The sequence below is a fragment of the Neodiprion lecontei genome, chromosome 4 (assembly GCF_021901455.1).
Source record: "Neodiprion lecontei isolate iyNeoLeco1 chromosome 4, iyNeoLeco1.1, whole genome shotgun sequence".
NCBI classification, from domain to species: Eukaryota; Metazoa; Arthropoda; class Insecta; order Hymenoptera; family Diprionidae; genus Neodiprion; species Neodiprion lecontei.
Genome location: NC_060263.1, coordinates 35,168,909 through 35,179,671, shown reverse-complemented (window position 1 = coordinate 35,179,671; position 10,763 = coordinate 35,168,909). Strand labels below are relative to the sequence as shown.

The window sequence follows — 10,763 nt, the reverse complement described above, 5'->3', positions numbered from 1 at the left end:
TGGATCTTAATACCCTTGTCATAGACTTACAGATCCATTGTAATAAAGGCTTACGTACCGCGATGATGAAAAAGTGGTATCTTTTCCATTTTTACCGCAGGGTATCCGCAAAAGCCGAGAGTAAAGATGAAAACATATACATATATACGTTGACAGACGTATCGTTCTTATCAGTAGCGAAACTACTCCGCAGTCTGATAAAATCGTCCTGAAAAGCGAGACTACGGTGTTATAGATGTATGAAATGCAGATTTCCTTCATTGTCGTCCGTTTATTATATTGCGGAACTCCGCCGTAGAGAACGCCGGGCTTTGCCAGAGCAACGGCGGTTGTGATGGAAATGCGAATGAGGACCTTCGTTTCGGTACCTGACTAACTTCCCGCGCTACTGGCTGACTGGATACTCGCTGGAAGACTCGGCATGATTGCGTTGTGACTTACAACGCTGGTCCTTATATATGCAGCTGACAGAACCTGCCGGTTTTCCGTATCCGCCCTCCACCAGTTGTATAATTGATAAATAAAAAAAAAGGCAAGAGAAAAAAATTTAACACAGCCCCATGCCTACCGATATTCAAATCGTGGCCGTAGCGTCGATTCAGGAATTGTAAAGTATTATTTTCGTCACAGTTCTTGGCAAGGTGAACGTGCTGTAAAATGAGCGCTGGTGGCCACTGGGACGATCGATCCGCCTGTCTCCTCGGGTGCTGCACGTGTCTTGTGCATTGCGTTGCATATCCCGAGGTATCTCTTACATCTTGATGGAAAAATATCGATCCGCGAAGGATTTCAGTCCGCCAAGCTATACCTACTTTCGCAGTTACCGCAATGATCACCGAAGACCATAAAGTTACCTACCGACGCGACTTATACTTTGATGCAGAATTTATATAATTTGCAGCAGAGTCATCATTGCTCCACTTATGGAAGCAGTCATTCAATGTATATTCGCAATCAACGGCAGAAGGTTACTCAATACTGACTTCCTTTTTTTTTTTTATTCAACTACATAAATAGAGAAGCGCTCGTTATTCGCGATCGGAATACTACAAAAACTGATTGCCAAAGTCATGCCTGCAAGAGTTGTTCCGATTTCTATTTTCTCGTGTCACTCTGCCGACACACAATACCGTGGAATATTTTGTATCCTGCTTCATTTTTATTTCGTTAACTTATAATTTCTTTCTGGGTATTTCGATTGACCGCTATTTTCTTGTCAGTAAAATATCACACAAGTTTGCCGACTCCGCATTATCAAAATTCGAAAAAATGTACAAAACCGAACATCGTCATCGAGCTTCGTCATTATTTACACAATACAGGCAACCGAACTTATTCCGAGTTATTATTGAATCCTGGATTTTTTTTTCCTTGTACAGGTACAGAGTGTGATTATTTTGGCACAACGCATTATCAAAAAGTGCTCTGATTTGACCGTTTATGTCTAAATGTCAATGTCAAGTGTCGAAATGACAGGTTTATTGGGCGTGGTTTTGCGCGCACATATGATCTCCGCGCGATCCTGATCTGCACTTCTCCTATATAAAGACCGAGTTGCATCGATACTGCACGCCACAATCATTTGCTTTTGCGAGTACTGATCTCAGCAGCGCCAAGCAAAATCCCCTACCAACCACCATGAAGGTCTTCGTAAGTACTCGTTTGCAATGCGAATTACGACACGCGTCTAAACGCATCGCAATTCCGAAATTTTTTCTAAAAAAATGAGTTTTCAACTTGACTTATTCGTTGTATTGTAATTAAGGGTGAAATCACAATTCTGGTCTAGTATTCATCATAGAAATAAGACATGTGTAGGTATGAAAGCCTTCGATTTTTATCAATCAAATGAATCAGGCTGCTGCATCAACCCATTTTATCGTACGCACAGTCCTGTGCCAGACTTTAAACCGAGGAAACATATTGAGAATAAATTGCATTTTTCTTTGGTTTAAAGAGAAAACAAAAAAAAGAATACAATAATATGGATTTTAGAATTTTTCCTTCAAATTACGTTAACTTGTAATTGCGAATCAAAGCGTACACGAAAATTGGTTAGAAATGCGTGATTACTATCGGCAAAATTCCCACCAATTCGACTTTCCTCTTTCACTTTCCAGCTCGTCTTTTCCGCCCTCGCCGCCGTCGCTTTGGCCAAGCCCGGCGTTTTCCACGGAGGACTTCCCGTCGCCTACGCTCACGTCGTTCCCGGCGCTCCCATCGGACCCGACGGACGCGTCGTCGACACCCCCGAGGTCGCCGTCGCCAAGGCCGCCCACACCGCCGCCCACATAAACGAGAAGGTCACCCTGGCGAACGAGGCCGTCAAGTCGGCGGACGTCGTCGCCGTCGCTGCTCCCGACGTCGTTTCCGTCTACTCGGCACCCGCGGTTCTTTCCGCCGCGTACGGCGCTCCCGTGGGATACGCTCGCGTCGTTCCAGGCGCCCCCATCGGACCCGACGGACGCGTCGTCGACACCCCCGAAGTCGCCGTCGCCAAGGCCGCGCACACCGCCGCCCACATAAACGAGAAGGTGACCCTGGTGAACGAGGCCGCCAAGAACTTCGCCGCCCCCGCCGTCGTCCCCGCTTACGGCGTTTACCCCGCCGCCCCCGCCCTCGCGTATTCCAAATACGTTTTGTAAGCTCGCGTTTCAACCTGTCCCGGACCCCAAAACCTACTCCCTGATCTTCGCAATGCAATAAATGTAAAAAAATCATAATATCGTGTATTTTATTTATACAACTGGTGTCTGTCTTTTCAGACTTTAAACTTTATCGGAACTGCGGTTTAGTTTTCCTGCTGATAAGACGAAAAGTCCATCCGGATCGTCACGGAGTGTAAAAATACATATCTTGTGGCGATATGATATTCAGCCTCGATTTCCTCGACTGCAAGTCGCTTCTAAAGCGGTTAAAGACTTAGTTCATATTTTCAAGAATTATTTTCCGCCTGTGCCATAAGATTTTGATATCCAGACAATTCATTTGTCACGCTTCTACTTACTAGTTTTAAAAATGACGCTTTCGAGAATATTGCAAACAATCTATGAGCATATCTTCACATCTTCATTTCCGTTCACAAGAAAAGCCTTGGCAATTGCATAGCTGCTGCATAGTTGTCACTTATATAAAATTACAGACTCTAACTTAATATTATATTAGAATACGTCGGCAAAGTATTAATTGGTATAATTGTATTGTTTTCGCAATCCTTAGACTAGAAATTTAAATCTATGGTTCGATTCGAATCATGCGCACGTTTTCGTACGATCAAAAATTGAAGTATCATACCGTTACGTGATGGCGATCGCGCCCCCCTCTAATTTCCGAAGCTCTACGTCACGTACCGAATGGGGCCTTTCTATCAATGGTATTGAGAGACCATTTATACAATTTTAATACTGAAAAGAATGCTTCGTCATTTTGCCTGCAATAATAAATTTGCAACTGTTGGTTGTATTCATTCGATTTGCAAACTACGATAAATATTTTTGAGTTCCTGTACTTTTTAAGATGATGAATATTGACTAGATGAAATATTGAATCAAGTACGTCCGCAGTCATAGTTTATAGAACGGTGGTATGTAATAAGTGCCAATCAGCACCGCCCAAATCAATTATACGGTGGTGTTGAATTTGATCAAAACACGATGTTTAACCTTTTGGTTCCTTTGACTAACTGTTGGTTGATCTACCTCATCTATTGACAGGGGAAACATTTCATAACCGTGAGGAATTGAGGACCTGAAAATAAGAACCGTTACGATTGCTCATAGCTTGTAACGCGTTATATATTTTTAGCTCCAATTACACCTAAATAAGTGCACAATGACCCAAAAAAGTTCTTACAAGGTCCAAGGCATTTTGCAGGTTTCTGCCCTGGATAATCATATAACTGAAAAATATTTAATAGGTGAAAGCTGAATTTGAAAAAAAGCAGACGACCTCAAGCCTACCGTAAACGTTTTTGGGCCACTGTCCATATCCACATGCGCCTGTAGACTTTGCAGAATCAATTGGCGGTATTTGTTTAACCTGTGCGCTGTGATACCTTTGAACTTATCAACTGACAAAATTTGACAAGAGGCTAGAAGTTTAGAAGCACGTTTTACAAAGTAACTTAGCATATGAATCGAGTCTACCTCGTCCCAGGCTAACTTTAAAAAATGAAAGTAATTAACCGCGGCTTAGACGGTTGCTTTAGTAATCTAGCGCGAGTATCCCCTCCAGAAAGATAAACGGCTTTGATAATCAGATTGAAAAAGTTAACTGGATTAAAAGCATGCTCGCAAGAACGTTCAGCAAATAATGGTAACTTATGTGTCGAACTTCGTATTCGAGCAATCGTTCGAAATCACTTTTTACCAGATGAAAAGTAAAGAGACGAGCTTGGTTCAAACAGACGTATCCATTTCTGTCGTTGTCCCGCATCAACTCTCTCTTGCGAGCTTTTACTTTACATATTTGGAGATAATCCTGCAGAAATTATTACCATGCACCCGCAAAGAATAGCATATCGCACGCACAAGTGCAGCCGGGTACCCAGACCTGCAACAAATCAAACATGGTTCTCATTCATAAATATTCATGAACAGTTTATTAGCTTTGGGGACCAGATTAAAATCGGATTTTATAAACATGCGATTTGCATTAATATCGCGATTTATGCATGTACGTGCGTATAAGTAATGAATAATAAACTAACCAGTATATGCTCTACATTTTTTTTTATTACCATTATTGTTGCCTAGATTTTTTTCTCTCAACCTGAAATCGAATCAGTCAAATCTTCCACCTAGACCGTGTCCTCTGGCGAATCGCCAATGCCTCGGGAATTCTAATTCAGTGATAGTGATGTCGACCAAATGAGAAAACGTCGAAAGGCCCGGTTCCTCGATGAATTCAGGTTCAAAGTGGCTCGCGGGAGTTCGAAGTACCCACAGGCGTAATTGGAAGGTAATATTGGTACCGGGTATTTGGTGCAACGCGAAGGTCGTTGGGACTAGATCGGTCTATCGAACCCGTTTGAATAAAACCGCGTGGCAACGAGACCTGTGCGAGACCTTGGTCCGTTTCGCCTAAGCTGTGGAATGTGTCTCCGAGTAAGTGTGATCTGGATTTGCGATATTGAGAGCTCCATAAAGAGCTTCCCGCCGCGGAAATGTCAATGTCAAATATCAGCAAGTACCCAAACCTTTGGGCGTTGTTGCGATCGGTGGGGGCTCAATCGGCAGGATAGACACCGCTATAAAAGATCATCCAGGCTCCCAGATCAGCACAACGCAACCGCAACTAGCGAGTACTGGATATCCAGCAGCGCTAACTCAAAACTATCAACATGCACCCCCTGGTGAGTGTAAAGTTAGAGTAGTCGCTTTTGCGGCGGAAGATTAGTGCGGAAAATCGTTAACTCAAAGTTGAACTCGCCTATACTTGAAGAGAGTTTGTACAACAGCTATTTGAACAGTGTCTTGGCATAGTACTTGAATCCCCAGTGAACGAAACGTTCGATGGTTCGATCACTGAAAGTAGTCCATTTGCTTTGATCAGTGACTAGAAAAGTTTTCGGACATCCTTCCTTTGGCACAACCTGATATTCCGGCTCCACGTGACCGTTCGACAGCCACAACTCACCTCTTCTTCTCTTTCCAGATCGTCTTCTCTTTTCTCTTCGCCGTGGCTCAGGCCGGTAACCTAGGACTGCCGTTGGCCTACGGCGGTTACTACGGCGTCGCGGCGCCGCTGGCAGCCGACGGCCGCGTCGTCGACACCCCCGAGGTGGCGCACGCCAAGGCCGTGCACTTTGCCGAGTACGCCAAGGCCGCCGCCGCCGCTGCCGCCCCCGGCCATGCCTACGGACCTGCCCCCGCCGCCTACCCCGGATACGGATACGGCCATGCCGCCGCCCCTCTGGCCGCCGATGGTCGCGTTGTCGACACCCCCGAAGTCGCCCATGCCAAGGCTGCGCACTTCGCCGAGTACGCCAGGGCCGCTTCTGCCGCCGCCGCCCCCGCCCCCGCTGCTTACACCGGATACGGATACGCCGCCGCCGCACCCCTCGGACACGATGGACGCGTCGTTGAGACCCCTGAGGTCGCTCAGGCCAAGGCTGCCCACCTCGCCGAACACGCCAAGGCCGCCGCCGCCGCCCACGGCCACTACGGCTACGCTGCCGCCCCTGCTGCCTATGTACACGAATACGGATACGCCGCCCCCCTCGGACACGACGGACGCGTCGTAGAGACCCCTGAGGTCGCTCAGGCCAAGGCTGCCCATCTCGCCGCTCACGCCGCCGCCGCCGCCCAAGCTCACGCTTGGTAAAATTTCAACCCCGTCAGACCGAGGGACTAACCCGAGGGCAGACTGATCCGATTTCTTATCTGTATATACGGTTCCTTTTTTAAATACACACCTGAAACCATTCGAAAATTAAACCTGATGTTTCGCTTTACTCCATATACCTGCTGTAGGATAATATCTTATATGTCTCATCATGCTAACTAAAAAAAAAAAAAAATACCCAAGAGAGTCGAAAAAATTCAGTGATTCAAATGAAAATTTGCGAATAGTAGAAAAAATTTCTTCTGGGTACATGTACAACTAACATTTAGATGCTTCAAGGATCACTTCAGCTTTTTTAATGTGTTGGTATTACTATATTCATACTACTATAGCTGAAGGGGTAACTGAAATCTTACCTCGGAAAGAAGTTATCGAACTCGTCTTGTCGCGAGTATCACTGCTCTTTGACTCGTTCAACTTGAATGACCGATGTTAAATTCAGGAATTTGAATCCAATCTGTGAAATCAGCGTCGCGTCAAATTTCAGATAACTCATTTTCACATTACGGGACTGCTCCGGTCCTCATGCGAATAATCGCATCCTATGTCGGTTCTTTTGCGGGTGATTTGCAGCCTCTGCAAACGGATGATGACACGACCTGTTCCGCGAAACGAAGGCTACTCTTTATTGCACCGAGCAGCAGAATTCGAGTCCTGACCTAGGTATTGTAAGCACCGAACAATCGACTTTAATCCCCGATTCCTGGCTGCACGCATACACATCAACGCCGGTTTAAAATTGAGTTATACAACTTATGCAAGGTGTCGTGTATAAAAAATGCCGTGTAAAAAATAATGACGAAACAATGATCGCCCACTCTTATCGTTATTTATCGTCCTCGACTGCAGAAAGTACCTACGGTGCAGAATGTGCAAATATATTTTATCTTATTCTTTTCGCGTAACAAAAGGCATTCCGTTCGATCGTTCGGACAGTGTTACATTAATCAATTGTTGGTGTATGTAAGTTATATTCTACAGGAACGGTAACGTGGTTCACCAGTGGAGATAAAAATCTTTTCGCGATACGCGTTACGTACGGTTACGTATGTATATCACGTGTGGGTATACATATAACCCTGAGTGTGAAATATACTCCCATTCAGTCGGACACAATGGCTGCATTCTTTCTCGAATTTCGCCGACTGTCAAATTCACACGGGAGGTAAAAAATACCAAAATGTGAATGTCGCGAATTTCGCACGTTTCTTTTTTTTTTTTTTTTTTGCAGCTTTTCGTGTTCCCCTAATTGTAGAGGAGAGTTCAAAAAAGCCGTAAGTGCCTGCAACGACGAATCTAAAGAAACGAAGGAAAACTGTTATTTCTTCGCTGCATAGTTATTTATTGCTTGAATTTGTATGAAAAATGGCAGTTATTGCCTTTGTTAATTCTCTTCAATTTCAACACTTCACGTTCAATAGCGTATTTACGAGTATATTCGATCGAGGCACATTCAGAGTCCGTGCGATTAGGAAAATTGTATTTTATTACGTCAACGTATTGCTAATATGCCGATCGTATTTTCTGAATAAATTCCGATTACGCAAGTTCAATCTAAATTCCGCATTAAACGAGAAACGTATATATATATATGTGTGTGTATATATATATAACGTACGCAGGACAAGAAACGTGCGGAGAAAAAAACTGATCTAACACAAACACGAGCTGTCCACATCGGAGTGCACCTTCGAAAGTCAAGACATGCTGGAATAGTGTGTAATGATTAGAAATTATCAATTTTCTGAACTACTCACCAATGGTGCTGTTAATTTTTTTTCAGTCTAGGCATAAGTCAACAATTAAAGCGACGTTAACTACATACCGGAAAGTCAATAAATTTCAAATTCAACAAAACAGCCGAGGCAAAGTGGTCTTGATTAGATATAAATATTTTATCCTCATCCGTTCCGGTAGTGAATAATAATTCCAATTATACCAGAAATGATTCAATGTTTCGTTAGCCATAAAATCATTTCCCGGTCTAAGGTCGACCGAGCTGATAAATCTAAATTCCACCTAACAAAATCGCAGCTCTAACCTTGTCGATCCATATTCATAATCGATACTTTACAGAACGTTTAAGCTTCTTAGAAAATGATGATATTTTTGATAATATACCGTAAGGAAAACAAGACGCGAAGCCAAGATAAGAGTATGCGGTCTAAGGGTAAAGCGTTATCAAACGGACACTGCGGCGACGTTCGTTCAGTGACGCAATTCCAATCATCCCATTCCACGAATAAAGCAACCACTGCCACCGTTCAGACCAAAAGGAAGCCAAAACGTTCTTCTTTTGTATAGATTGAATGAAAAGACATCTCCGGAAGGTGATCTCAGATCGTGCCTCGATGAGGTTCGATTATCTACGGTGCCAGTCACCGGCCTCCAATCATGGCTGCGGATGCTCGGTCCGAGCATGGCAATGCCGGTGGCGACGATGTGTGAGTGACTTCTGGATCATTTCGATGCATTGCACAATCGAATTATCAACGTGTCTCCATGAGAAGTTGGAGCGCGTGAAAAATTCACCGTTGTAAGAAGTTACGTGTCAACATACAAACAGCTTATAAGTGCACGGTTTCTTTGCAGAGTCTTCGAATTTCTAAATTTCATACAAGTAGTTTTATCGGCGCTTTTTGCCCACGACCTACGGTTCCTTTACGCTTGAAGATCTGTTACACGTCGTGATCTTCTGAGTTTTTCGCGTTTATACCCGTGAAGGAGTACAATGTGTCGAATATCGTTAGAAATACGAAAACATGACGAAAAATGTTCGCATTACGCGATCGGAGTTGACTCACGTAGAAACGATTTTGTGCCGGACGTAATCGCGCGTTCATTCTTATAGCATTTAGCTGTGTTATTCATTTTTATATCCACCTTGCCTGCCGCCGTCTGACTTCGTTGGCGAAACCATTAAACCTGTAAGAAACGGTCGTTCGGTAGCCGCATGGAGTGTGAATTTCACACACTTCTCTCTAAATTTGAATCAGTGAAAATATGATCGATTTCCAGTTGTAAGTTCACCGCTGGAAAAAACCAGTGCGCACTGACTATTCGGTGACTTTTCCACAATTTTTCATTGATTACCTGACTTCTTTCAGTAGTACACTTACATCTGATTCATATTTAGAGAGTTGAAACACAGACAACGCATTCGGTTTGCCTACCGATCTTCGCACACTTCGCACGTCGATCGCAACAGTCTCACAATGCGGATACAGGCTTCAAATTCAATTCCGAGGTAGGATGAAATTGGATTTTCTGTGAAGCGGAGCAAGTACTTCAAGGCCTCAACCTTAGTTCTACACAGCTGCATGGTTCAACACCGCGTCGACAATAAAGACCGGTGTAAGACGTGGGCGTGGATGCCTTAGAGAATTAATCTCGACAGTCGGGATATTGAATTCAGGACCATTTTCACCACGTCGGAACCCATTCGTCAATACGCGGCATAACAAACAATTGTTTACAGGGCTCTGATTAAATTGCTAAAGATCAGCGAACCGTGCAGTATAAACGCGCGGGCTTCTCGGGTTTCACGAGATATGCATGCAGCCGTTTCAATCGCTTGTGGTTAATTTTTACCAACGAAATTGCGCTGATCCGTGTCTATGAAGCTGTGACAAACCGTCACTGCCGTACCTTTGGCCAATCAGTTTGAGCAATCATCTTCACATCTCTGTAATGCAAGTAGCTCAAGTTTGTGTCAACCGCCACGACACCCAAATTTCGGTTTCTTCTCGCAGCAGAGATCTTGGCGTGATAGAGAAGTATGAGCCATATTCGCGCGTTAGAATTACATCCGCAAAAGTATTGCACTGTCTCAGAAATTTTGAGGTCCTCTGCAACTTTCTCAGAAAGTTGCAGAGGACCGTTGCAAAACGTCGACGGGGAACGAAAAAAAAAAAAAAAAAAAACACGAACAAGAGATTGAAACAAGAATGTTGCCTCAGCGTGCGTATCGCGCTCCTTAATAAAACGAGGAAACATGAGTTCAGGTCGTGCGAATTACAACACGGTCAAAACCTCTACACCTCTGAAAAATATAATGTTTCCCAACTCTGTGGCGTGTGACATAACGCGACTCACCTAGATTCAAAAAGAATTACGGCATCTTGCGGAATTTCAACGATCTAATTAGAAAAAGCGTAATGTGCTATAATAAAAGTGTAAGTAGGTAGGTACCCAACCATCAACCCAATTCGCTTGACTAAATTTTCAAACCACTACGTTTTATCGAATGACGTATCGTACAGATACACGTGGGTGCGCTTAATTCGATCTACTCAACGCGGGTCACCAATCACAATTACACCCGGCCAATTGTTGTACCGATTGCCAATATGATAAAGATAAGCAAGACTTGCCGTAGAGACAACGTGCTTTTCAACGAGTAAAAATGTATCCTATAT

At 44.0% G+C, this 10,763-nt stretch overlaps 2 protein-coding genes across 2 annotated transcripts; both read left to right on the top strand.

The window, feature by feature from the left end:
- The first annotated feature begins 1,507 nt into the window (after positions 1 to 1,507).
- LOC107222426 (cuticle protein 18.7) lies at positions 1,508 to 2,723 on the top strand. Its single transcript, XM_015661797.2, has 2 exons — positions 1,508 to 1,650; positions 2,121 to 2,723. The coding sequence occupies exons 1-2, from the start codon at positions 1,639 to 1,641 to the stop codon at positions 2,643 to 2,645; spliced, it is 537 nt and encodes a 178-aa protein (XP_015517283.1). The 5' UTR covers positions 1,508 to 1,638; the 3' UTR covers positions 2,646 to 2,723.
- A 2,470-nt stretch (positions 2,724 to 5,193) lies between these two features.
- LOC107222296 (cuticle protein 18.7) lies at positions 5,194 to 6,437 on the top strand. Its single transcript, XM_046736114.1, has 2 exons — positions 5,194 to 5,353; positions 5,656 to 6,437. The coding sequence occupies exons 1-2, from the start codon at positions 5,342 to 5,344 to the stop codon at positions 6,322 to 6,324; spliced, it is 681 nt and encodes a 226-aa protein (XP_046592070.1). The 5' UTR covers positions 5,194 to 5,341; the 3' UTR covers positions 6,325 to 6,437.
- Positions 6,438 to 10,763: the final 4,326 nt, after the last annotated feature.